Consider the following 27662-nt stretch of genomic DNA (forward strand, 5'->3'; position numbering starts at 1 on the left):
CGTGCAGCAATAGCATAGTGTCACGGCCGTGCTGCTAGCATGCTATCGGCCACTAACATCTGTTGTTGTATGGCGACGTGGCGCCAGCCCGAGCTTCTAGAGCTTGAGGAAGTCTTTATGGGCAGGGCTTCTAATTATCTGCAACACACATTGTGTTTGAAGTTTTAGATCTTGGATGACATACTAAATCCCTAAATGCATGTAACAAGAAATCATATTAGTTGTCTTGGTGTGCTGACATGCTCCTCGACCTTCCAGTCGTTGCATCCAAAGCTAGAAAAACAAATTCATGGCCATCAATTCTAAAAATCGACAGGAAAACACAATTCAAACTTATTCATAGACTAGCATATACCCGTGCGTTGCTACGGGAATTTTAAAAAATTTCAATAAAATTCAACATAATAAAAGTAAAAAAATGGTAGATTAGGAGTCTTAAATTTTCAATTTTCAAAGGACTCTCAAAATTTAAATTTTCAACACGGTAAAAGTATAAAAAAATAATGGGTCGAAATAAAGACAAATAAACTTTAACTTAGCTTAGCAACATAATGTTTCGAGCCACATTCAAATACATAAACATCAAGTTTAGTAACAATGTTCCCAAACAACAATACGCAATTGAGATAAGAATAGTCGAAACATCTAAAGTGGCTAGAACTTTCTCTACTTCTAAAAGGGTTCTAAAAATATATCTCTGATGGCCAAAAGCTATTCGCTCCGCAAGTTTGATATTTCAGCTCCCTGTAATCGGCTTGCCTGCCCCGAGCAGCACCCCTTTACTCTACCTTGCCTTGGCATCCTGCCACCACCATTTTCTCTTAGAATTGACATTTAGAAATAAAATATTAAATAAATTAAATAAATGTAATAAACATGGGACACTACCTTAGTAATGGAGTTAACACCTCTTTATAGACGATATTTTTCGTGTATGTACCATTTTTCATTGTGATTTTTTTTCTTCCCTTTCTTCATATCCTTTTCAACTGGTGGAACAGTCAAGATCCTGATGTTCGATCTAGCTGTGGCTCTAGATAGCGCTACATACAACTGACCATGTGAGAACACTGGTTCAGGCAAGTACAGTCCGACATTTGGAATAGTTTGTCCTTGTGCTTTGTTGACAGTCATGGCGAAGCTAAGTCGAATGGGAAACCGCTTTCTCTTGAAATGGAAAGGGAACATCTCGTCATCAGATGGACATAAGGGTATGCGAGGCAAGAAAACACGTTTTCCAGCATGTTGCCCCAAAACAATTTTTGCATCGATGGTATTCTTTTGGAACCCATGTACGATCAACCTCGTACCATTGCAAAGTCCGTTTGCGGGGTCGATGGTTCTAAGCAATATAACCGGGCAACCAATCTTTAGCTTTAACACATGTGGAGGTAGACCATTTGGGGTCAAAGTGTTAAGGAACTCCGGAGGGTAGTAGTTGTTTGGATCATCAACGGCAGAGTCAAAGCTATGGTACACCATCTCGTCCCCTTGAAAACGACTTATCATCCTCATGTTAATCATATCCACACAGTCATTCCGTGTAGATAGTATTACTACCATCAACGATGTTGTAGGGATCGTACAAATCATTTCTATGCAACCAATCATTTGTTTCTGCTGGATCCATATTTTCCTTATTTGACGCAACATCATCATCTACAAAACCATTTGCACATTTTTTGTAATAAAATACACTGCAATCAGAATTTAAGTTGAATCATCGTTGGTAACTTTTTTATATCAAGTTTGGTTTTACCATTGGTAGCTTCTGTAACTTGATGCTTATTTTTTTTATTATGATATGACTCGCGTCGCCTCTTATTCTTTTCATCCTTCTGTTCTTGGGACATTGCATGCCATCGAGCTCTATCCTTTTCCCTCTTGTGGTCTTTAGCGTCAGCTGGTGACAGTTTAAAATTTTGATATAAAATACACATAGGAAACACAATGGAATATTTGATAGCACATTGCATTCTATAACCATTTTTAGTGGTGTTAGTCTTGTCTCCCAATGGCGCTCGAGAACCACTCTTTTGCATTGTATTAATCTGTAATAGGAAGAGACATAGCCAGATTGTAACAACTAAGACTAAGTACCGAAGGACAAAGTAATCCATGGACACATAATTGTAGGATCTCTATCAGTTATATGAACAAATAGAGCAAATAAAATGAACCATTAAACCAATGGTTCCAGTGGACCTCATATTGTTTTTCTATGCACCTTTGCAAATTGAGATTAAAAAGATAAGTCAGGATGGTTAGGATTGTCAGGAATCGTTGACCAACATGATGCAAGATATCCAGCCTTTTTCATCAACTTCTTAGGATATAAGATTTCTATTTATATGAACATAACCACATCACATATACTTATGAACATATCAGTGCCCTCTAATTTGGATTTCTTTAAAACATGAATGGAATAAACATGAGTTATCTACAGTCCTATGTACTGAGAAATCTCCTTAAGTGTTTCTTTGGTCGGCACCTCGTTGTTGGCCAATGCTGGATGGCCTAACTTCATCTTCTCTCTAGTCGATCCCTTTATAGGTTCTTGCAATCACAAGCCTGTTATATGAACACTACAAGATCAAATGAAGTTTTAATAGTATTCCATCGGACAGGATTAATAAAAATACAACATGGCACTACAGTCCACAATTATTAGCCCTGATGATAAGAACATGGCACTGCAGTCCACAATATTTTTTTCTGCAAGTACTTGTATGTGAGTTCATGAGAGTACATCTCTCTAGCTTTTAATGGGATGAAAATTTCTTACTAAAAGATGATTATATTGTCTGACCAGCTGACCATGTTGCAGGTGATATAATATGATACGAACACCAAGCAGTCAAAATTAAACAGGTTTGAATCACCCTTTTATAGATCCAGCTAGGTAGCCTATTTTTTTAGAATAGAAGGTTTTAGTGTAAAATAGTGGATCTGACAACCAAATGCTCAATATCATAATACATGTATACACTTGTAATTGGGTCAGATAGGAATAAAAAATAGCCAGCATACTAAACATTAGTCACTATTATAGTCTGATGCCACTAAATTAGCTTCTCACCACAACCAGGCTCAAGACAATCACAAACACTGGTGGAGCTTGGACTGAAATCCAGCAGGAGCCAACCATTAAATTACAGCTATATTTGTTTAGTCTCTGATATATACATTTAGGCCTATTTTAGAAGAAACATAGCATGATAATAATTTCTACTCTTCAAAACAGGATTGTTGTACTATACAAATATTTTCTAATGCTCAAAAAAATTTAAAACATGCCTCCTTGGATTCTGAGATAGATAAATTAACAAATGCAATGCAGGTTTAACTAAACTAAATTGAGTAATGTACTTAAATCAAATCAAAAGCCCATAATTTAGGTGCATTTCAAGTCTTTAAACATCTTGTACTGATATAACAACTTCAAATAAAATCTCTTCACACATTTTTTTCAAGTAGGCACAATGTTTTCCTAAACGCTAAACGGTAAACAGTCGGTCACCTGCCGTTTAGCCATTATTCGGGCTAAACAGTCCATTAAACGGGCTAAACGGTCAATTAAACGGACTAAACAGATGATTAAACGGAAACGGTGTACCATTGTGTAGCGTTTACACGGCGTTTAAACGGTCTAAACGGCCGTTTAGGCGAACAGTGAGTAGGCAAGCAAACCACATTGTTCAGAGATCCCTATTATTAGCTATGATGATAAGAACATGGCACTACAGTCCACAATATTCTTTCTACAAGTACTTGTATGTGAGTTCATTAGAGTACATCTCTCTAGCTTTTAATGGGATGAAAATTTCTTACTAAAAGATGATTATATTGTCTGACCAGCTGACCATGTTGCAGGTGATTTATAGAGTGCTGCAATGCTTTCCTTAAATATCAACCTTTGAGCTGGGACATTTTTCCTCACTTGCAGATTTCACATGGACCTTACTATTCTATAGTGCCTAATTAAACTGTGAGAAGAGCTGTGTGCAGCTAAGTGTGTTAGAGAATGAGCAAGGCCAAAGAGTGCTTTCAGGTCATGGAATGGAGCTATGTGTGGTCAGCTAATGGATGAAAATGCAAGCAAGTGGTGAATTCAATATTAGAGTACATCTCTCTAGCTTTTAACATGATGGAAATTTTTTACTGAAAGATGATTAATACTGTCTGACCAGCTTAAGTTACTCTGAAACATATTCTGTCAGCAGTGAATTGACTTTTGAAGCAAATCTCTGCAGGTGATGATTTGTGAATATACGCTATCTTCCACTTTTCATGTTTGATTTCTTTGTCGCATAATTTCGGCGCTACTACTGTGATTTTAGGGTCTGCCAGGTATAAGACCACATTGGCTGCTGAAGGGTATTATTAGATTAAGGCTAAAAATATTTACAAGAACACACAAACAATAGCAAGCTAAGCATACTTACAGGTTGAAAACAATGAAATGCAGGAAATTAGATGCCTAAATTTTAATTGTAAGAGATTATTAATTCTTCGTATTTTGAGAACACCTGAAAATATAATTGCAGATAGAAAAGACTGATTTCCATTTTTCAGATGCGCAATCTCTGAAAGAGTGGTACATTTATAATCAGAACGCAAAGAAAACAATTGTTCCTAACTGCTACATAGTGAACTGAACTTCCTAGATAAATGAAAAGTACTTCTGTGCACTGGCAACCTGGGCTATCAGGCAAAATAAACACATTCTATAAGAATTGATCAAGTGGAGGTGGGCATAGCAAATGAGCACTTTAGCAAAATCTATAGTGATAACAAAACCAAACCATTTTTCAGTCACAATTTTCGCTGCCCATAGTAGTACTTGTGCACCACTGGATGATTGAGTAACGAGCAGACAAGCATGAAAGAGTTTTTTGTAACAACCAAGCCACGGTTTGTTGGTTTTGCAAATCTATTGCTACAACACGTCAACTTAGGCATTTGGAAATAGAGTGCATGGTGACCTGAATATTTGAGAGCAAATTTAAGAGTTTCTAGATTATCTTACCATTGTACTATCAAGAAATCAAGAAACAATATTAAATTGCAGATTTAGGTAGGCCAACCTTGCTCCTCGCGTCCACTGATGGTGGGGCAAAATGGAACGCCGCTGGAGCAGGCGAGTTGGAGCGGCTTGTCCTCGCAGAGTCGCACCTCTCGTTCGTGGCGACGACGGTGAACGGAAGAGCGAGGGAGCAGGTGAGGAGGACGCCGGGGCTAGGGAGTACCAGCTCGAACAGCCGCTCGCTGCTGTGTCCGGCCGGGACGCGGAGCTCGAACGGATGCTGGGGCCAGGGAGTCCCGGCTCAAGGCTGGGCGTCGCCCCGCCGCCGCCGGGGCTGGGCGCTTGCGAGCATGGGGGAAAGGGCGCCGGAGTTGGAGCGGCCCAAGTTGTTGCCACCGAGTAGGGCGGGGCCCACGCCGGTGTACCCGCTGCCGCCACTGGAGGTGGAGATAGCGGCGAGGAGGGCGCCGTTTCCCACGCCCGAGTCCGCGTCTAGTGCCCTCATCGGCGTTGGGGGCGCTCGGTGGCGGCGGCTTCAGGGGCGCTCGTCGTCACCAGCAGCAGCGGTGTTGAGGGCCCTCGGTGGCGGCGGCTTCAGGGGCGCTCGTCGTCATCAGCAGCAGGGGCGGCCTCAGGGGCGCTCGGCGGAGGAGCGAGTCGAAGGGATGAGGAGTTGCGGAGGGAGGGGGAGTTGGAGGCAGAGTGTCCCTGCACCCTTGCTGGACAGGATGGTGCGCAACGCCTCTGTGGTTGGGCTTTGGTGCTGATCGAGGACCGTGTAAGCCAGTGTGGGGCTGATGGGTTGTGCGGGGCGATGGAGTGCTGCAGGGCGAAGAAGCGCTGTGGACGATTCTTGTTTCGTCTTGTTAGTGGTAGAGATATATAAGTTCCGAACCAGAACGCTAATAGTTGTGTGTCTATTCAGTCAAAAATAGTTGTGTGTCACATGAGCAGAGCATCGACGAACAGTTATGCTCCTCAGTGCTCCACCGCTCCTGGGGCTTTGATGGAGACATTTGCACTTTGTAATGTTATAAAAGATTTAATCATTTAATAATTTTTGTCATTCCGTTTTCAATCTAGTTATTGGTATTCAAACTCCTAAAGTATACTCATTGCACAGCTATTGGACTGTACCTCCTTTCAGTTTACAAAGAATCAGATTCTATCTCCTATTTACCTCTATCCTACAAACAACCTAATTAAGTGGACTGATAGCAAAATAACATTTACGCCTATTTTGATTGGAATTGCATAGCACGAATTCTACACTTCACAAACACTCAAAATTGTACACTTACAGAGCATAAAGCACAATAATCAGATTGGAGGAATTTTAAAACTTGTTGTCTACCTTATTTAAAAATATAAAGGAAGGTTAACTGACATGATTTTTTATCAATTAACTGGCCAACAACATTATTTTTGTTTTGATACAACGAAGGGCAGTTGTGTGCCTCACTACTGATTACAGTTTTGATTCAAAAATGAAATATCATCCATGAAGAAATTGAAAGTAGCATGATGTATGAAGTAGACCATTTCCAATCGAAAAGCCTCTTGAGTAAAAGGTGGGCGGAAACATGTTTAACTCTGAAAAATTCAGATGATATATAGAGCCAGATGCACAGGAGTATGACAGTGTACCTATACTTCAGATCAATTTTGCTTTAAATTCATGCAGTGACTTACCAATCCTAAACTCCCAATCCCTCGACAACTACTTCACATGTCCAAAATAGCTGAAAGAAAATGTAAACTGCAAAATTTGAAAAGAAAAAATAATGGCAAGAGCAAGACTTGGTTCTACTTCTATGGGAGTCCCATTAAATATGATAGACATATCTATCTTGGCCAGACACTTACCACCTCCTCTTTCATGGTAGTTCCCTGCAAGGATTCTTAATCAGCAATCAAACCAAATATATAGTGTATAGTAAAAATAAATGATAAATGCATGTCATGCACTACGCATTCTCAATACCATTGTCGGGGAGAAAGTGAGGTGCACAGCCAACAAGAGTCAGGGCATACAATCCAAAGCTAAAACAAACAGTGTCATGCCAAATCAATGTATCGTTAACAAGCAGTGTATCTAGAGAAGCATAAGTAGTCAACACAGAGCTAAATTCCCCGCATCAACTACAATCGTGAGGCCGCAAAAAGTAAATCTTCCGCCAATCAGTCAATAGTTTCTGCGGAAAGGTAATACCTAGGCATTGGTTTGGAGCAAGCACGAGCCAAAGGACACGAAGGCCTCGCCAATTGCCACGCTCGGGGCGGCGGTGGGGCGCAGTGCGGATGGCGAGACTGGGAGGATGCCCGACGTCGCCACGCCACGGGCGATGCTCTCGGCCAGGTGCCCACACCGATGAACCCCAGGCGGAATGCGTCCGCGTTCAGAGCCGCTGCCGCCGCAGGTGGCACGGGCTGGATAGGTGGTGCCGCCATTGTTGCGAAGGTTGTTGGGGTTTGGAGGATTGGTGGAGGTTTCGCTGAGAGAGCTGCGAGAGATGGAGGAACTAAAAAAAGTAGATCTCACCCGTGTCCTTCTCCCTTCTCAGCTGGGCGACGTAGCGTCGGTCACGCCCAAACGGAGAGGGCGACGGCGGGGGCCGCGATGGTGCCCCAAGGCCTCGCACGGTGAGCTGCGGATCTGAGTGGCGTGGGGGAGCTGGGCGACGGTGTCAGCGAGGGCAAGGGCGCAGGGGCCACGGTTTCTCTCTGCTCTCAGCTGCGCGGCATGCGCCCAACGGAGAGGGCGACGGCGCGGGCAGCGATGGCACCCCAGAGCCTTGTGCGGAGAGCTACGGAGCTGGGCGACGCTGACGGCAAGGGCGTAGGAGCCGTGATTTCTTGGAGGATTGGAGTCAGAGGGGGGTGACCGAGGGGAGCGGAGGCGATAACCGCAGGAGGGGCGAATGAGGGGCGCGGGGGCGATAACCGCAGGAGGCGGGGCGATTAGTGCCCGGAGACGATGGCCTTCGGGTCTTTTTAGTTGTAGAGAAAAAAATTTTACAATAAAATTTCAGCCTGTTATATCAAATCTTGCGGCGCATGTTGAGCATTAAATATAAATAAAATACTAACTAATTACGTAATTTATATGTAATTTAGGAGACGAATATTTTGAACATAGTTATTCCATAATTAGACTATATTTGTCAAATACAAACGAAAATGCTACAGTATTTATTTTACAAAATTTTTTAGAACTAAACAAGGGCTTGGTTCTTGATACACATACTGCATTTAACTTATCTTTTATTGTCTCATTCCGCAACTGACAATTTATATTTGGAATGATGGAATACAAAACGGTAATGATATGTATAAGATGTCCGTCGGTCCGGACGCTGCTGTCCACTCATTTTGCTACTCCTGCATGCCTTCTTATCCACTCATCCTTTCCATCTCCACCTTTTCCTCTCGCCTTGCTACCCCCGCCGCTCACGCCACTTGCCCGCACTCCTGCTGCACCGCCAGCAAGCTGCCCCTCCCTGCCCCCAACCCTCCCTCCCCACTACAATCTGCACGGCCTCTATGCCACCAGAGTGGGGTGCGATGGCGGCGGCTTCCAGCGAGCGGCGCGCCTCCCTCCCTCCCTGCTCTCTCTCTCTCTCACTATGTGACCTCCATGTATCCGAAGACGATGACGACGATGCGGCTCCGACAAGGTAGGTGGAGAGAGGTTTGGATCTGAGGTCTCTCTTTTCCTCTTCATCCTCCTGTGGATCTGGATCTAAGATCTCCTCCCCTCCTCCTCCTCCTCCTCCACCACCACCTCCTCTAGCCCCTACTCCTCCTCCTTGTCGTCCTCTTTCCTCCTCCCCCTCTTTGATCTAAAGGATGTAATAGTGGCTAAGGTTGTGGCGAGCTCTTTGGGTTCAGCTCTTGTCGTTGTTGGAATCGTTCTGATTCAATGTTGCAACAGATGAGTTTAGAATATTACAATGGTATTTTTTGGTTGTTTGCAACAGGGTTTTTTTATGTTGGAGTAGTAGCGTTTGACATATTGCAATAGTTTTTCTACGTTTGTTGCAATGGATTTTGCCTAAATGTTGAGCCACGAGTGCCGCGCGCCCTTGGCTTCTTATCCATTCCCATCCCCATCCGTGACCCCCTGCGCCCGCTCTCTCGCTCTGCTCATCTGCTCCCCCCTCCTGCTCCTCCTGTACCCACTATGCTGCCACCGCGTGCTATTCTACAGGCTGTCGTGCTCACACGCCATGTTGCTGCTCCTGCCCCTCCCTTCCTCCCTCCCTCACTCCCTCCACGATCACCAACGAAGATGAGGATGACAGCGGCAGCTCCAATGAGGTAGGTCGATCCTCTAGATCTAAGCCCTCCTCCTTTTCTGGATCTGAGCCATCCACCTCCTCCTCCGTCTGTGGATTCGGCGAGCTCTAGGGTCTTCCCCTCCTCCCTCCGGTGAGCTCGAAGGTGTGGAAGAGGGCTAGAGCAATCTGTATCTCGAACCCATCTTCTCATTTGTTTTCTCCGTGTTGCAATGGTTTTTTGGGATGTTGCAATAGATGATCCCCAAATGTTGCAATAGGATTTTTGGGTTGTTGCAATAGATGTTTTTCCGAAGAGTCCCATTTTTCATGTTTCATGGTTGATTTTTGCGATGTTGTAGTACATATTTTCCGATGTTGCAACAAATAATTTTTTACATTGCAGTACACAATTTTTTATGTTGCAAAACATTTTTTCTTATTGCAGTATGTATTTTTTGAAGTTGCATTACTTGTTTTTTCGATGTTGCAGTACATGTTTTGTGATGTTATAGCAAATAATCTTTTGATGTTCTAGTACATGTTTTTCTGATATTGCATTACTTGTTTTTTCGATGTTGTAATACAAGTTTTATGTTGCAGCACATAGTTTTTGATGTTGTAGTACATTTTTGTGATGTTGCACTACATAGTTTCTCCGTATGTTTTTGCAATGTTTCACTTGGAAGTCTTTTCATGCTCTTGGGACATGGGGGAATCGGGTGATGCAGGGAGCGAGCGAGTTCCGTTCTATTCCCACGGTGGGGGCGGGCAGTTTTGGGAAGCGGAGAATGATGTTCTGTTCTATTACCACGGGGTCAGACAGGGTTGAGAAGGGAGCGGCGTTTTTGTTCATATTCTATCCCACGTGGAGCTGTGGTGGGTGGGTTTGTTTTTTTAACAAGGGCGGGCGGGTTTCACGATGGCGCCGTGTGAAGGGCCCAGCGTCCGGACGCGCCTCGCGCGTCGGACGTCCGGGCGCTAGTAGCTCCGAATACAAAATACCAAAATTTTTAGGGTTATGTTTAGTTCCATCCGAAATGCAGAATTTATTGCCCTCATGAGGGCCTCTTGAGGCCTTTTTGGATTTTTTGGCCTCTTTAGGCCAAAATCTAAAATAAAGAATAACCACCTTTTTGCCAAAAAAATTTACATGACGTTTAGTTCCATTATACAAAATGATGAACCAAAATCTAGAATTTTTTAGAATAGTAAGGGAACTAAACACCCCTTACTATGTGTACCATCAATTTTCACTTTGTTGCAAGTAGTCAAGAGCCTCCCCTCTAGTTCAGGATTATGATAAGCTAATTCACCATAGCAGCTTGGCCATTCTAAATTCTATTTTCTTGCTGCCAACACAGTAGCTATTCACTTAATCTAGACAGATAGCTTTTTGAACTAACTAGATTCATTGTCTAACACCAAAATTGGGCTAATCTACATTATATCCTACCTGGTTACTTTAACCCTGAATACAACCTAGTGCTAGTGTTCCCAGATTTGTATCCCTCTGTAGCCCATCTCTGAAGCCCATCAAAGGTCATTATCTTAACTTTCTAGGTTAAATCCTAAGTTCTATCTAAGTAGACTGAAAGAAGAAAAACAACTACTGCCATAGCTCCATATTCTTCTTTGTCACCGTGGTTGGCCTGCAAAGTAGTGGCAGACCCAACACAAAATTTAAGGTATCATATATATGACCATGTTTCCTTATCATACATATATTCTGATTGTGTGAAACTAAATTTGTATCTCAAAGCATGCCACACATATATAATGCATTGAGAGCAAGTAAAAAGGGTCCTTTACAAGAATCAGCTAAGCATTCCTCTTTAAACACGTAGTGTTTATTCTTGAGCCTTAGTGATTCACAAGAAACATGCATCTTCTCTGTAATGTACTACTGGTGCACACATCTCGGCCACGACTCTCTCCAGTGCGACTGTGTGCGTGTCCATCAACATCGTATGCTATGCTTGAATGGACCTAGGTGGGTAACCCCGAGATTTTTTTAACACCGAGCTCTTGCTTTAACTGGTGTGCCCGCATGAATGCATGAAACAGGCCGGAAGTGACTGCAAAATCATGAATAAATATCCATTACAGCTGATAATCAATGTACCACACCACTTGGATCTATTACTTCAATGAATATTAAAAATGCTTGATGGGAGCATTTCCATAATCTGGTATTTGGACACTCATGAGATCTCAATCATGTCGTAGAGAACAATAACATAAGGTTTCATAATGATATTTACAAATCAACTGTTGATTAAACTTTAAGCAATCAGACTTCGAAAGGCAAATCTGACTCAAAAAAGGATATCAAGGACAGTAGGAACATAATCAGACTAATAATCAGAAGAAATCATCACAACCTGCTAACCAATTCAAGCATTCATCAGCCATCAACTCTAATTTATGAACTGTCTTCAGCCTCAATTGAACAGCTATTTTTTTAAATCAGTCTGAAATATGCAAGAGTAACTTGAAACTACGAATTGCAGGTAACAAGAAGGAATTATGTCAGAGAATTTAGCATCCTAATTCCTAAGGAACTTAACCAAACATGAAACAACAGAGTAATCAACTTTGGATAGCAGAAGTCTAGCTATTTCCTTCCCATGCACGATGGTAGGAGACTGCAACACGTCAGTCTCCAGTGATCCATCAATTTAGCAATCCAGTTAGCTCTTGATTAGGCCTGACTCTATTTCTTAGCCACAATAGGATGGCTATATGGAGATAACAGATCCATCAACCTATACCTCTTCACTTTTTCCCCAACCAGCAGCACCGATGCCAGACATTTTGTTCATATAAGTTCCAGCATCGCTAGAGGCTAGACCCCTGGAGATATCAGGACTTCCGACGAGTGGTAAAGGGGTTTGTTCGCCGGCATTAGATAGGGCGGCCGCCCTACCTTGCTCTACTAGTAGGTCCGTCACTGCTGCCAAGTAAGCCCCTAAACACTACCTTGCAGTCTCATACTCTCATTGACTGAGACAACATATCCTCTCCTAGATCCTCACCAGATTACAACCTTTGCTTGGCCAATCAACTTTGTTTAATTTTTTGGTGCAACTTAATATTGGTTTTAGTCTATTTCAGCCCACTAACTATCAGTGTCCCACGTCTAATTGTGTTTAGGTGAATGCTATATTATTGGAGCCAATGGCGGCGCGATTTTTGTAACATTGGGTGTACATAATTTTTTTAACAAAACTTATGACTATGTATAATAAATAAATATTAACAACAACATATAATATATTATTAACAGTTTTATCCCCTATTTTTCGTGCACTTCAACTGATTTCCTAAATTTCTCCTACTTAATATTGAACTTTGTTCATCTTTACGTGAAGAAAGAAAGGAAGAGTAGAAAAAAAAGATAAAAAGATCCTACATCTAAGAATGGAGTTGAATGGAGTTGTCCTTATGATCTCCTAAATTTCTTCTACTTATTTTTCATGTGTTTGAGCTCTTAAAATGATACGAGACCTTAAGTAGAGGCTTGAATAGAGTTGTCCTTATGACTCTAATATTTATGGTCTCTTGTTATGGATGTGAATGAAACATATCAATGGACACGTCTATTTATACCTAGTCATTGTCACTATGGTATTATAAATATATATTTTTATATATATTCTAATATTTATATATTTCTTAGATATTTTTTCATACAAGAATATCTACATCTAAAGTATCCTAGTTTTTGCTACGAAACATATACTCAATACTTATCTAGAAAGTTCCATAAATATACATCGATATCTTTTGCACTAGCATTTAATCTTTTATGCTTTGCCATCTTGGCCTTCTACCCTAGTGAGAAGTTTTGCACTTCTTTCATCTTCTACATTTTTTATACCAACATCACTCCTTTGGATACATATGATGCTCTTGAAATTTGTTTAAAAAAACATAAGATAACACACTTGACATGTGGATCCATCTATCGGCCTATAGTCTTTCTACTTTCTTTTCTCTCTCTCCTTAGTCAATTCTTCCTATTCTCAATCTATCCGTAGAGGGTAGCGGCTGCCTCTTCTCCCCTTGCTGTCGAGCTTGCCCTAATGTTCCATAGGGTGCTCGCCTAGGCACGCTTATGCCCTAATCGGAGGGGCACTATCTTACATAAGGGGGTAGATAGAGAATAGGTGGGGTGCCCCAAATCCAAGGTTGTGTTACTTGAGGAAGGAATGATAGGTGGCTGCAGAGGCAATAAGTGCGCCTGGAGGAGGTTAGTGGCAGGCTCGACCAGAAGGAAGGCACGCTATGGGTGCAACTGGAGGCAACATGCGGATGATGGGAGGAGGATGGGTAGAGACGATGGGCACGAGGTTGCATAAGCGACAATCATAGCCTGGAGTAGATAGAGGCAGCGCTGACAGGTGAGAGGCGTAGACGAGAGGAGACACTGCAGGAGGTGGATGGATAAGGTTAGATGAAGTGTTGACTTATGTCAGGGAGGATAAGGTGTAATAGGTAAGGTGGGCTAGGTCTAACATTTCTATTTATATATAACTTTAAGTCTTTTTTTTTATTCAATAAGATAATAATATATGTTGATGTATAGGACATTAAAAAATATCTAGGTGGATCACCTATAGATATCGCATAGTATTTTTTAAGGTTATAATTAGATACATACATTTAAAATATCACAGTTTGGAAAATATATCATTACTATCCAGAATATTAAAAACGTGCTAAATTTTACACATCTCTAAAATATACCGTTGTATTTATAATTTCTAATCTAAATTGCATCTTCTTTCTCTCCTCTCTTTTCTCTCTCTTCCGTTTCACCACTGACGCCGCGCTGACCGCTGTGCACTACACCACACACATATGTGAAGTTGGCCACGAGAGGCTGAGAGAGGGGTACGTTGGACTAAGGCCTTCTTTAGTTCTAAAAAAGTTTATAAAAATTTTCAAATTCTTCGTCACATCAAATCTTGCGGCACATGCATAACTAATTACACAGTTTATCTGCAATTTACAAGATGAATCTTTTGAGGTAGTTAATCTATAATTGGATAATATTTGTCAAATATAATCGAAAGTGCTATTGTGTCTATTTGTAAAATTTTTTAGAACAAGGCCTAAATTGCCCTTGCCCGCACGCCCCTTGCGGCCTTGCCCACCGCCTGGAGTCGTCTCGCCGCGGCCGATCTCCTGCATCCGCTCGCCGCGCCGCAACCCGGAGGCCGGAGGAGACTGCGCTCAGTCGAGCACCACCTGGGGCCCAGCATCCTCGCGACCATCTCCGGCACGACGTCCGCCCTCTGCAGCCGGTGTCCCTGCGACCGTCGCTGCTGTCCTACTTCGCCACTAGCCACTTTGCCCCGCGACGAGCACCACCAGAACACTGTATTCCCTCCCATTGGTCAGTTGGTCCTCCCTTCCTGCTGTGCTAAATCGTGCGCCCAAACCTTAACGTAATTCATAGGTAAAAAAAAAAAAAAATTCGTGCGCCCAAACCCTAACATACTATTTGTAATCCGATCTGAATCTAATTACAGGTGTATATGCATGTACATGCCTACTAGCTTCGATTGCTTTCCAAAAATTATTGGGTCTGGGTCCGCCCCTGATTGGAGCTGTGGTACAAGACATCATGTACAATTTGAGGGTTATTAGTTACTTGTTTCCTTCTGTATGCAATCATGAGGATGCTAGCAATAAGAGATTTAGCCAGGACTGTTGCTGCAAAAGCCAATACGGTTATGGCGCTGAAGCTGTGCAGGAGGCTATCAGGATTTATTGCTGGTGCAAATTCTAGATGTAATAGGCTAAGTGATGTTGACAAGTTTTCTTTACTGTTCCAAAACTGCACAGATGTGAGGTCTCTGAAGAAGCTCCATGCTCGTGTTCTGACACTTGGACTTGGCAGGGATGTTATTCTCGGTTCTGAAATTCTAATTTGTTATGCTAGTTTAGGTGTCCTGTGCAAGACAAGACTTTGTTTCCATGGCTTCTTAAATGATGATCTTGCCCAGTGGAATTCAGTGATTGTTGACATTTTCAGAGCTGGTTATCCTGAGGAAGCTATTCTTTTGTACAGAGGATTGAAGTTGCGTCAGATTGGCTTGGATGAGAAAACTGTTACTTTTGGCTTGAAGAGCTGTACTGAGCTCCGAAATTTGTTATTGGGCAAAGGAATGCATGCAGACTCACTGAAGCTTGGCCTCAATAGGGATAAATTTGTTGGTTCTTCTCTTGTTGGGTTATACTCTAAGCTTGCCAGAATGGGTGATTCACAAAAGGCGTTCGAAGAGATTCTTGACAAGGACATCGTTTCTTACACCTCGATGATCACTGGTTATTCTGAAAATATGGATTCTACTTCATGGAATGCATTTGAAATTGCCAGTGACATGTCGCAGAGCAACTTGGAAGTAAACCGTGTGACTCTGGTTAGCTTACTGCAAGTTGCTGGTAATCTGGGAGCAATCAGAGAAGGGAAATCGGTACATTGCTATTCAACAAGGAGAGGTATTGGTGTCTCGGATGAAGTTCTAGGGACCAGCCTCGTTCACATGTACATGCAATGTGGAGCTTACCAATTAGCATCTGCTTCCTTGAAGAATTTGGTGCAATCTGTGGCTTCCTGGAATGCAATGCTTGCTGGTCTTGTTCGAACTGGACAGAGTGGAAATGCAATCCACCATTTTTCTGTCATGCTACATGAGCATAAGGTAGTTCCAGATTCTGTAACCTATGCAAATTTAATATCTGCTTGTGCTGAGCTCTGCAATTCTGGCTATGCTGCTAGTGTTCATGCCTACCTAATTAGAAGATCTATTCCTCTAGATGTAGTTTTGGCCACAGCTCTTATCGAGGTATACATGAAATGCACTAGAATTATGAGTTCCAAGCATCTCTTTGATCAATTGGTGGTTAAAGATTTAGTCTCCTATAACACCATGATCTATGGTTATCTTCAAAATGGCATGGTCAATGAAGCTATTGCGTTGCTCAAAGAAATGGTGGCAGAATGTGTTGCACCAAATTTTGTGACCATTCTTAGTCTGCTTGCAGCTATCGCAGATCACAAAGATTTTGTTAGAGGGAGGTGGATTCACGGGTTTTCAATTAGACATGGTTTTTTTTCCAATGTCGACATTGCAAATCAAATTATACGTATGTATTCTGGTTGTGGGAAGATTACATCAGCAAGGACTATATTTGCTTCACTGGAAAAGAAAAATTTAATTTCATGGACCGTTATGATGATGGGATGCTTATTTTGTGGACATGGAGGTGAAACAGTTGAATTATTTCAATTATTAATGCAGCAACACGGCAATAAGCCTGATTCTGTCACTGTTATGACTGCAATTCAGGCTGTTTCTGAGCTTGGACATTTGAAAGGTGTAAAGCAAATTCATTGTTTTGTCTACCGAGCCTTGTTGGAGAAAGATACAAAGACCATAAATTCTTTGATAACTGCATATGCCAAATGTGGAAGGTTGGATTTATCAGTAGGTTTGTTCTTAAGTTTGGAACACAGAGATCTAGATTCATGGAATTCTATGATCAGCGCTTATGGGATGCATGGATTTTATACTAAGGTACTTGAAATGTTTAAGCTGATGGAAGAAGGAAACATTAATCCTGATGGGTTAACATTTTCTTCAGTGCTTTCTGCATGCAGTCATGCTGGTCTAATTAAGGAGGGTTTGCATATTTTTCAGTCAATGACCTCAATATATTCAGTTCTTCCACAGGAAGAGCATTATGGTTGCATTGTTGATTTATTGAGTCGAGCAGGGCATCTTGAAGAAGGATACAAGCTCATAAAGTTATCTACCTTAAATGACAAATCTAGTGTACTTTGTGCTTTACTTTCTGCATGTAGAACTTATGGAAATACAATGCTTGGGCAGGTTATTAGCAATGAACTCCTTGAGCTTGGACAACAGAATCCAGGTACTTATGCTTTGATTTCAGAAGTGTTTGCTCAGAAAGGACAATGGAATAAATCAGCTAATATAAGGAATAGAGCAAAAGAAAATGGGTCGAGAAAACTTCCTGGTTCTAGCTTGATCGAATCAGTGGAGCAAGCTAACAAGGTGTGTTAGACAGGTGTAAGAATATCAGATGTAATTGGTGCCTTTATCGTGCACTTGAACCACCATTCAATCTCAATATGAAGCAAAATTCCATTCAATCTCAATATGAAGCAAAATTTTGTTATGTGCTGAAAGCCTGAACCATTTTAAAGGAAAATGCAAGGGTCACAGTTCCTTTACTGAACAAACATACACATGCTCTGTCGGCTTCTTATGAGGAAAAAGGAGATGAAATATCATGTTTGAACATGCTTTTTGTTTTGCCCTGACGTGGATCTATAGGGATTTTAAGGCAACATTTAGATCTCTAGGGATTTTAAGAATCCGGATAGAAGAAATCTCAAGACCCTATAATCCTATCCAAACGTCTCTGTCATAAATCAAACTTGGACAAGACTGACCTGACGACGAGGTACCTTGTTCGAAGCAGCAATGAGTGGAACAACAGTAAACATGATACATAGTGGAATGAAAGTAAAGGAAAAAAAGACAAAACTCACCTTATTCATTTGGCTGATAAGACATGGCTGAAAGCACTATTCGCTAATTAGTTGTGAGAAAAAAAAAACACTGCTGAATGACATAGTTGTGGAAAAAAAAAACACTGCTGAATGACAGACAGATTCGGTAGATAAACTCAAGCGAATAGGCTGGAGCACATTCAACAAAAGATCCATTCGACAATGTGAATGCCGGGAACAAAATTTTCAATCAAGATAATGTTCCCACGAACTCTGTTTAATAAGGTTAAAAACAAGAAGGAAAAAACCAGTCATCTCTTAATGTCCCCAGATTACTCCACACTGAAATTAATAGGTTTCGAAAACTCGCATAAATCTCTATATCAGAGTCCCCGTAGGTTCACACGTGCAAGAAGAAAAGAGAAGACAACACTTGATCTTCCGTCTTCGACTCATCGTCTGATCCATACAGGCAGCATCACTCTTTGTGGAATCCAGCCTGTACAGAAGTAGACAAGCCAACACGTTAGTGTTTATTGTTGAAACTTGTAGCCGTCCGGATTTGACCAGGAATAGCAGCTAAGCCCTGGAAATTTCTCCTTTCAAAACCTGCCTCCTGTTCGAACTCCAAAGTAATACAGTTTTAATTAACAACTGATAGACAAATTAAGCAGCAATATGATGCTTAAGAGACCAAATAATGCATAAATCAGATATTAGCGGAAAGGCAGTGCATCATTGACTCCAGCTAACCATGTTAAACATGAGGAGTAACTGGATATGCAGTGATCCTGAATAGATTAGTGTCCTTGGTCACATAAGGACACAACCAAACGAAGTGTCCTTGGTCAAATATGTTAAACTGACGCGTCCTTCATGCCTAAGGACACACCCATAGAGGAGAATGGAGAAGTGCAACTTGGCCTCATAGACCTCGAGAAGCAGTCCCCTCATCAGGCCAACCATCTGTTCAGACTTCAGACTTCAGCCATGGCAACCTTCTTCATGATCCTGCTATTACTATCACTGCTTCCCCTCCACTTGAGTGCCGCGCCTCGCGACACTCTACTGCTGGGATCCTCGCTCTCTGTCGAGGAGCACCAGACCGACGTTCTGCAATCACCGGAAGGCACTTTCTCCTGTGGCTTCCACAGCATCTATGAAAGTGCCTTCACCTTCTCGATATGGTACACCAACTCAGTGAACAAGACGGTCGTCTGGACCGCGAACCGTGACCGCCCCGTGCATGCCAGGGGCGCGGTGGTCACCCTGCGGAAGGACGGCACCATGGTTCTCACGGACTATGATGGCGCAGTGGTGTGGCAAACAGAAGGAGACCTGGTGGGTGTTCAGTACGCGAGGCTCCTGGACACTGGGAACCTAGTCATGGCGAACTCCAGCGGCATGGTTGTGTGGCAGAGCTTCGATTCGCCAACAGACACCCTCCTGCCGACCCAACACATCACTTCAACTACGACGCTGGTTTCCACCACTCATCTGCATGTTCCAGGTCCCTACATATTCCATTTCACGGATTCATCGATACTGTCCCTCATTTATGATGATGCCGGTGTCCATGAAATATATTGGCCAAACCCTGACAACGGAGAGTATCAGAATGATAGGAATAGGTATAACAGTACAAGGCTTGGGTTTATAGATGATACTGGCAGATTTTTTTCAAGTGATTTCGCCAACCAGCAGCCACTTGTTGCCTCTGATGAAGGTGTTGGGATCAAAAGAAGGCTTACTCTGGACCCCGATGGTAATCTCCGACTCTACAGCTTGAATGATTCAGATGGCAGATGGTCGGTTTCATGGATTGCAGTGTCTCAGCCTTGCAATATTCATGGCTTGTGTGGTCCGAATGGGATCTGCCACTACTTTCCTACACCTACATGCTCTTGCCCACCAGGTTACGTGATGAGCCAACCTGGTAATTGGAGCCAAGGCTGTAGACCTGTAGTAGACATTGTCTGTACTGCTAAGAAAGCGCAACCTGTCAAGTTCTTGCGACTTCCAGGTACCGACTTTTGGGGATCCGATCAGCAGCATCCGGACAAAGTATCCTTGCAGGCTTGCAAGAACATATGTAGGAAGGACTGCACCTGCAAAGGCTTTCAGTACCAGCAAGGAACAGGGACATGCTATCCAAAGGCTTCCCTTTATAATGGGAAGGCATACACGGCACCTACAATATCGACGCCCATGATGTATCTCAAGCTACCAGTGGGCGTGAATATTTCAGGTATTTCAGTTCCCCAAACCAATGTGCTTATTTCACCAAGAAAGCAACATCTTGACTGTGGCCAGATGAGCGCATCAACGTTGGAACTATTTCCAGAGATTCACAAGTCCAGCCAGGGGGAAGCAAAATGGTTTTACTTCTATGGGTTTGCAGGTTCAATTTTTGTTCTTGAAGCCTTCTTCATTGCATCCGCATGGTGCTTTGTTTTGAGATGGGAGTTAGGAGCGTCCGAAATACAAGCAGTTGAGGAAGGCTACAATGCCTTGACCAGTAATTTCAGAAGATACAGTTATAAAGAGTTGGTCAAAGCAACAAGAAAGTTCAAAGATGAGCTTGGAAAAGGAGGCTCAGGGATTGTCTACAAGGGAGTCTTGGATGACAATCGAGAAGTTGCTGTTAAGATGCTGGAAAACGTAAGGCAATGCGAGGAGGAGTTTCAAGCAGAACTGCGCATAATTGGGAGGATTAATCATATGAATCTAGTAAGGATATGGGGGGTTTGCTCTGAAAGCTCACACAGGATGTTGGTCACCGAGTATATTGAGAATGGGTCATTAGCTCATGTCCTATTCAAAGGCCACATTCTGCTGGAGTGGAGGCAGAGGTTTAATATTGCGTTAGGCGTGGCAAAGGGTTTGGCTTATCTTCACCATGAATGTCTTGAGTGGGTAATACACTGTGATGTGAAGCCAGAGAACATACTGTTGGATCGGAATCTAGAACCCAAGATTGCTGACTTTGGGTTGGCGAAGCTGCTGAACAGAGGTTCCTCTAACCAGAATGTGTCAAGAGTTCGAGGAACCATAGGTTACATAGCTCCAGAGTGGATCAGCAGCCTCCAGATCACGGCCAAGGTTGACGTTTATAGCTATGGGGTTGTGCTTCTTGAGCTAGTCTTGGGAAGACGCGTTCTCGACATGGCTCTAGCTGCTAATGAGGAGGTGCATAAGGTGCTTAGGAAGTATGTAGCCATGCTAGCTCTTATGTTGGATAAAGAGGAACCCTCTTCAATTGCCGAGGTTGTGGATTGCAGACTGAGTGGCCAATTCAACTACATGCAGGTAAGAACACTGATCAAATTGGCTGTCTCATGCGTGGATGAAGACAGAAGCAAAAGGCCAACAATGGAATCTATAGTGCAAATGCTCCTTTTAGCTGATGAATCGTGTAGCATGTGCTAGGATGACGTTCTACATAATGGAAGTGCCCAACAGGTGGAAACATTAAGCATAATGAGAGCTATTGGAGTATAATTTTTTAGCCTTCATTGTGTGGCTGTTTATGTGTATGCTTAAGTACTTTTCTCAAATAATATACACTTATGTACTGCTATTGACTAAATTTCTCCAGTCATCTTCTTTGTTTTTTCCTACTATTGATTACTGATGTTCTGCTAGCGCATTTCTTACTTGAATATGTACAACCTCTTTATGAAGCACAAAACACATCTCTAGGTGAATTGACAAAAAAGGAAAACAGTTGCAGGCATTAAAAAAGTAGTTTGAAACTATTCCAGCTATATTCATTTTCATTTTGACACCCAAAAAGGAATAAAATTCACAATCCAAACAAATGAAATAATACAATACAAGTACATAATCTGTTATGAGTAGGTTTGCACTCCTGCAGCAGAAAAAAAAAGCTACAGAGTATAAAATCTAGAGGACCAAAATGAAGGGAAACGAAATATGTGAAAGTTCAGTACCAGAAAAAAAACATCTTGCTGGAAACAAGATCACTATCTAATTAAAGTAAAACAACAGTAAAGTCATATTTAAACCTGTTTTTCCTTTTAAATATAGGCTGGCATATAACTTTCCAAGATTCAAACATGCACAACATGTTAAGATATGCAAGTGGGAAAAACATTGACATAAAATCATCTGTCAGGTAGAACAAGTCTCTTGTACAATGTAGATGTGAATGAACTTAATATAAAACTAGAGAAAACCCCATAGCTTTGCCACACGCAACATGTCAATAGGCCATCTGTAGAGCGGGACAGGTGATTTATGTGATTCGTGCTTTGCAAATATAGTTAGTAGCCCATTAATGTATTTTTTATGCTTTGAATAAGATTTGACACTTATGTATGATCAGTGTGGAAGACAGGCTCAAGTCCGTTGCTCTAAAAAATGATCATGCAATTTTTCAAAAACAGTAAAGCAAGATTGTATGGTTTAAGTTATCTTATAGCAATATGAGAATCAAAAATTTGGTATTGTAAATGCAAAGATTCAGTTACCACACAAGAAATATAGACAGCTAAATATAAAGCTTATAGACTAGCTTTGATGCAAAGCAAAATATAGTTTTTAGATTGTGCAAGAGCTTCTACGATCAAGGGTAAGTGGTTGAGCAGGATGCTACCTTATTCCTCTTCCTTAGATGACATCATAACAGTGAGGAAATACAGACAACAAAAGATGTATCCTAGGTGTCCCATCCTTGCTTAGCTTTTGTGAACCGACTCAGGTAGCTGCTGGAGAGGTCTGCAAATATACACAGAAAACAAGGAACTGCTTGCATTGAAATAATTGCATATGGAATACTCTTTACCTGCAGAATAGACTGCTGCAATGTCTCTGTAACTCATGTCATAATAGGGGGAAGCTATAAATGATACAGTATAGAACCCTGCTGTTCTGAAAACTTCTTGACGGCCTACTTTCAGCAAACTTGACTGCTCTGCCACCTCAGGGCCAGCCTGCATTTGCTCCATTCTGAAGACCAAAAGAGTTAACAGCATCACAGACATTTACTAACTGCGACCGGTTCAGTTATCAAGCTTATACATGCTATTCAGGGAGGACTTCATTTATTTTGTCAAAAGCCCATATGATGAATTTTGTCTATGTAATGACCTTTTTTGCTGAATGTAAATCTGCATCAAAACAGTGACCGGAGAAGTGATTTTAGTATACTGGAAACACTAAAACTACTTACTATATGCATCACAATAATTTGTAATACGTCTATTAAAATAAGCTAACCCTTGCTACATAGATCTCAATAATTTGTAATACAACTCGGTGCGCATGATTAGTGCTGCGAATTAGGGAAGTAATTAGACACGGCTCAATGTTGAACCAGGAAAAATAGGGAAGGTTAATACCATAGCAAAGTTCGCTATGGTGGATAATCGCCTTTTATCATCACTTCAATATGGAGAACAAGAGGTGCCAGATTGCTCATGTAGCGTGGACTCAATGGAGCGAACCGTCATTAGCAGCTGATCAAATTAAGCAAGAGGTTACCAAAGATTGTGTCTCCAGTCCAAAGGAGAAAGCAAAATCGTGAGACAGGATATGCTGAGGGAGCTCTAAACTTGTATGAAATAAAAATAAAAATAAGCACTCAATCACTCATATGGCCATTTCGTCAAACACATGACATGCAAATTCCTAGGGAGGCCATCGTCAGGCCAAGCACGGGAGGACAAGAAACCAAATTGAGACCACTTCGGTATGATGTGGTCAATTTCACCTGCACGAGTGGGAGGAGATCGACGCCCGGCCTCTTCTTTTATCCCAGCCGCAGCAGAAGCAGGGAATCTGCCATCTTTTCCAGGACGTTGTACGGAACATGTAGGGAGGCGGAGACAGTGGAGATCCTCCGAAAAGGCCAACGCGCATAGCGCCTCGCCTCCGGCTTTGTCGCCCGCATGCTTCGACGCATTTCTCGCAGGCACAAGGAGGCAGAGCAGGAGGCGAGGCATGGTGGGGGGAGAAGCGCGAAGCAAAAGACCACAGCGTGACAGCACACTTTCCATGTTTGGTTAGACTATCTCCAACAATAATATTTAAAATATAAGAATCATTTAATGTTTAGTTAATGCTACGGATAAAAAATTCAATACCTATTCAACATCTTCTTTAACAAGACAAAAAAAACTTTTATGCAAATAGATTTTTAGGAGAAAAAATAATGATATTTGAATTATACACACTCAAAGTTGGTATCTATATAGGTGAAAGGTCCTTATTTGGTTTTGGTAATTGTGTGACAACTTAGGTGGACTAATAGTGTTTATGTGAGATACACAGGAGATTAGTCCACAGGTGATGATGTGATGATGGAGGAGCTCATTGCATATGAGACATGACATGGAGTCATGTGACCAAGGTGGAGAAGATCAAGATGAGGCTTGGCTCGATGGACCGGTTGCAAGAGTGAAGGGCAAGTCGGAGGCTTTGAAGCGAGGGACCGCGTGTGACGGTGAAGCTTGAGCAAGACTTGGCGCCGATGGACCGAGGCAACGGTGAAGAGCAAGTGAGGTCAAGATCGATTAACCAATACGGTCGCGTGATGATATGAAGTGGATCATATCATTTGGTGATTGGTTGGTGCATGTGTTGCATCAACATTGGAGGAGATGGAATGGAAAGCGCAAGGCAAAGGTATAACCTAGGGATTTTCCATTTCACCGGTCATAGGTGTGTAGAGAAGTTTATGACCGAATTTAGGATAGATGGCCGTACTATCAAGAGGGGCAAACTTGTTTGCATATCGGTCATCTAGTGCCACTTGAGCGATCTAACTTTGCATACGTGTTAGGATCGAGTGGCGTGGCAAGTTGAGAGGCTAACTCCTTTGGTGAAAATGTTTGTGAAAATACTAACACACTTGCACATGATGGTGTACACTTGGTGGTGTTGGCACATTTGCAAAGGAGAAGGTGTTGAAGTTGATTTTGTTCAACTTGGAGAAGAGAGAGAAGTCTTTCGGTGTTCTCCCGGACATTAGGATGGCTTTTAGATTGGAATACTGCTTTGATCCATTTTGATTTGGATTGAGTATTCATATTTATTGGATAGTACTCTAAGTAAGCTTTCCAAAATGTCCAAGATCATCAAATTTGGAGTTCGGAGCTAGAAGTTAGCAACCTAACAAGTTGAACTGCAGGCACAGGACGCACTGTTCCAGCGTCCGGTGGCACAGGACGCTGAGAGTCCGGTGCTGCTGCAAGTTTGCGTTGCTCTCTGCGTGTGAGTCCGGTGAGCACCGGACCGTCCGGTGTGAAGCAGCAGAGCGTCCGGTGCTACTGTTCCAGACGCGCGTGCGTGTGCTAGCCGTTGGCGGCAACGGTCAAGTTCAAACGGCTAGTGACACGTGGCTGTTTTTGGAGCACAGGACGCACTGTTCCAGCGTCCGGTGCTACCTACAGTGAGTCCGGTGCTCACGACTTTTGCCCAGTGAAGGGGCAACGGCTAGTTTAGCCCTTAGGGCTATAAATAGAAGTGGTGGCCGGCCTTGGCCGGTGCTGAGCACCCTTGGGACTTAGTGTCCATGCTTGGGGAGTGCTAGTAAAGCCTCTAACTCACATATACTTGATAGTGATCATCCGATTGTGTGAGTGAGCGATTCTAGTGCGTTGCATTGAGAGATTGCATCGAGTGGCACTAGGTGTTCGTGTTGCAAGCCGGTGGTGCTTGTTACTCTTGGAGGTTGCCACCTCCTAGACGGCTTGGTGGCTTGTGACTCCGTCGAAGCACGCAAGGAGATTGTGCGGTGCTCCGGAGAAGAGATTGTGAGGGGTACGGTGCTCACCCCGCGGGGATCGCGAAGAGCAACTCTAGTTGAGCGAGACGTGAAGAGCGACAAGTGGTCCGGCCGGGTCAAGTGCTAGAGCTTGTGGTAAGCACTCCACGTGGGAGAGTGTGACTTGTGGGTCACCACTAGCAAGAGGACCGGCGGCAACCTTGGAGCTTGTCTCAACGGGGACGTAGCTTGGTGGCAACCAAGTGAACCTCGGGAGAAAATCATCGTGTCAACATTGTTCTTCCCGTTGGTTTGCAAAGTCCCTAACACAAGCTTGTTCTTACATTCATATACTTGTGCTTGTGTAGTTGCTCTTGTAATTAGTTAGCTTGTGTAGCTTGCTAGTTACCTTCTTGCTTGTGTAGCTAGAAGTAGTTCCCTTGCGTGACTAATTTGGTTTGTGTAACCTTGTTAGTCACATTGCTTAGTTTGTGTAGCTAAGTAAGTTGCGCTCTCTAATTTGGCATTAGTTGCCTTGTTATTGAGCTTGCTAGTGAGCTTAGGAGCTTTGTGCTTTTGCTTACTAGTTTGTGTAGGAGCTCCCCCGGTTTGCAAAGTACTAGTTGCATAGGTTTGTGTGACCTTGCTCCTAGAATTGTTTAGGTGAGCTCTTGCTAAGGTAGCACCTTGCTTGCTTGTTTAGGATCTTTTCAAGGTGCTAGAGAACTTATATAGAGGGGTGTAGTCTTGGCTAGACCGATAGTTTTAATTCCGCATTTGTTTCGGTTAGCCGACGCGTTAAGTTTTAGAAAGGACTATTCACCCCCTCTAGTCCGCCATCTCGACCCTTCAAGTGGTATCAGAGCTAGGTCTCTCGTTTGTGGTCTTCACCGATCCGAGAGGATGGCGGCTTATGGGCTAGATGTTGAGTGTCCACACATTTTTGATGGCACACACTTTGCACGGTGGAGAAATTGGATGCAATGCAATTTTAAGTTTATTTCTCCTCAAATGTGGTGGATTGTAGATGTGGGCTTTTCTTGTGCAATTGATAAAAAGGTTGCAACTCAAGCGCAAAAGAAATGCCTACATCTCGATTGCCAAGCTACTAACATCTTCTATTCATCCATGAAAGATAATATATTTGGTGAGATCATGGACATGAAGTCCGCCCATGAGATTTGGGTATTTCTCAATGAGAAATATGGGATGATCTCCAAAGAAGATGTTGTGCCAAATGTGGAGGCACATGCGGATGTTGAGCATGACCACAACACCATGGTTGTGGAGGATTGCTCCACCTCATGGTCAAGTGAAGATGATGATGATCATTCTACAAGATCACTTGACAAGGATGATGATGATGCCACAAGTGATGGAAATGATGATGCTACCTCATGCATACTTGATGATGAAGATGATGGCTATGAGAGTGATGCTTCCACAAGCTCATCTACTACATCACCACATTGCTTCATGTCACATGATGACACTAAGGTATCTATTGGTGATGTGATTATTGATTGTGATGGCCCAAATTTTGAGCTTGTATGCAAACTCTCAAAAGCTTTAAGAAATGAGCTAGCAAAAACAAATAAATTGAAAAATGAAAACTCATTTCTAAAGACCACATGTGAACAACAAAATCATCTACTTTATGTTACTACTTGTTCACATGAGGAACTAAAATTGGTTCATGAGGAACTTTGTGTTGCTCATGACAACTTGGTAAAAGATCATGCTTTTCTCACTAAGAAGCTTTCTAATGAAGAAACTAAAACTACTGAGAGCTCATCTTTTGGGTCAAATGATCAATCATGTGATATTACTAACCCTTGTGATGTAGGAAAGAAGCATGTATCCACCTCTTGTGATGACTTATTATCTATGCCATGTTCTTCACATATAGATGCTTGTTCTACTTCTATGTCTTGTGAGACTAACCTTTTGAAGGAGAACAATGAGCTCAAAAATGAAGTGAAGAATTTGAGCAACAAGTTGGAGAGGTGTTACAACTCAAGAGTCACCTTTGAGCATATATTGAAGACTCAAAGAAACTATGGTGACAAATGT

At 42.4% G+C, this 27662-nt stretch overlaps 4 protein-coding genes across 13 annotated transcripts; 2 read left to right on the forward strand and 2 right to left on the reverse strand.

Moving 5' to 3' along the window:
• On the reverse strand, positions 505-5224 carry LOC8066275 (ATP-dependent DNA helicase PIF1). 4 transcript variants are annotated; one of them, XM_021451768.1, is made up of 5 exons: positions 5091-5191; positions 2495-2588; positions 1760-1903; positions 889-1659; positions 505-802 (listed from the first exon to the last, which is right to left on the reverse strand). In XM_021451768.1, the coding sequence occupies exons 2-4, from the start codon at positions 2528-2530 to the stop codon at positions 913-915; spliced, it is 927 nt and encodes a 308-aa protein (XP_021307443.1). In that variant the 5' UTR covers positions 2531-2588; positions 5091-5191; the 3' UTR covers positions 505-802; positions 889-912. The 4 variants fall into 4 exon arrangements, 3 of the variants coding, with proteins under 3 accessions (XP_021307443.1, XP_002467678.2, XP_021307444.1); XM_002467633.2 differs by having other exon boundaries at positions 527-802; positions 2495-2574; positions 5091-5224; XR_002449407.1 differs by adding an exon at positions 1985-2051 and having other exon boundaries at positions 533-802; positions 889-1903; positions 2495-2574; positions 5091-5224.
• LOC8066032 (putative pentatricopeptide repeat-containing protein At3g01580) lies at positions 14447-17523 on the forward strand. Of its 2 annotated transcripts, none has more exons than XM_021448774.1 (2): positions 14447-14773; positions 14847-17523. In XM_021448774.1, exon 2 carries the CDS (start codon positions 14991-14993, stop codon positions 17406-17408), a length of 2418 nt encoding a protein of 805 aa, XP_021304449.1. In that variant the 5' UTR covers positions 14447-14773; positions 14847-14990; the 3' UTR covers positions 17409-17523. The 2 variants fall into 2 exon arrangements, with proteins under 2 accessions (XP_021304449.1, XP_002465107.1); XM_002465062.2 differs by having other exon boundaries at positions 14447-14710.
• LOC110430793 lies at positions 18161-23886 on the reverse strand. Of its 6 annotated transcripts, XR_002448161.1 has the most exons (6): positions 23595-23885; positions 23224-23340; positions 22973-22992; positions 22668-22831; positions 22479-22600; positions 18161-18359 (listed from the first exon to the last, which is right to left on the reverse strand). XR_002448161.1 is itself a non-coding variant. In XM_021448781.1 (4 exons), exons 1-3 carry the CDS (start codon positions 23741-23743, stop codon positions 22542-22544), a joined length of 372 nt encoding a protein of 123 aa, XP_021304456.1. In that variant the 5' UTR covers positions 23744-23886; the 3' UTR covers positions 18161-18359; positions 22479-22541. The 6 variants fall into 6 exon arrangements, 1 of the variants encoding a protein (XP_021304456.1); XR_002448156.1 differs by having other exon boundaries at positions 22668-22992; positions 23595-23886; XR_002448155.1 differs by lacking the exon at positions 22973-22992 and having other exon boundaries at positions 23595-23883.
• LOC8066276 (putative receptor protein kinase ZmPK1) lies at positions 18369-21440 on the forward strand. The gene has a single exon (XM_002465063.2). The coding sequence runs from the start codon at positions 18737-18739 to the stop codon at positions 21287-21289; it is 2553 nt and encodes an 850-aa protein (XP_002465108.2). The 5' UTR covers positions 18369-18736; the 3' UTR covers positions 21290-21440.

The sequence above is a fragment of the Sorghum bicolor genome, chromosome 1 (assembly GCF_000003195.3).
Source record: "Sorghum bicolor cultivar BTx623 chromosome 1, Sorghum_bicolor_NCBIv3, whole genome shotgun sequence".
NCBI classification, from domain to species: Eukaryota; Viridiplantae; Streptophyta; class Magnoliopsida; order Poales; family Poaceae; genus Sorghum; species Sorghum bicolor.

Coding starts and splice junctions, on each gene's coding strand:
- LOC8066275 (XM_021451768.1), bottom strand. CDS start 2,530: ATGAAGTTAGGCCATCCAGCATTGGCCAACAACGAG. Junction 1,904..2,494: donor CAGCATTGGCCAACAACGAG/GTGCCGACCAAA, acceptor AACTGTCACCAG/CTGACGCTAAAGACCACAAG. Junction 1,660..1,759: donor AGTTACAGAAGCTACCAATG/GTAAAACCAAAC, acceptor ATGGTTTTGTAG/ATGATGATGTTGCGTCAAAT.
- LOC8066032 (XM_021448774.1), top strand. CDS start 14,991: ATGAGGATGCTAGCAATAAGAGATTTAGCCAGGACTGTTGCTGCAAAA.
- LOC8066276 (XM_002465063.2), top strand. CDS start 18,737: ATGCCTAAGGACACACCCATAGAGGAGAATGGAGAAGTGCAACTTGGC.
- LOC110430793 (XM_021448781.1), bottom strand. CDS start 23,743: ATGCGCGTTGGCCTTTTCGGAGGATCTCCACTGTCTCCGCCTCCCTAC. Junction 22,832..23,594: donor ATCTCCTCCCACTCGTGCAG/GTGAAATTGACC, acceptor TTTGGTCTTCAG/AATGGAGCAAATGCAGGCTG. Junction 22,601..22,667: donor TGCAGCAGTCTATTCTGCAG/GTAAAGAGTATT, acceptor GTATATTTGCAG/ACCTCTCCAGCAGCTACCTG.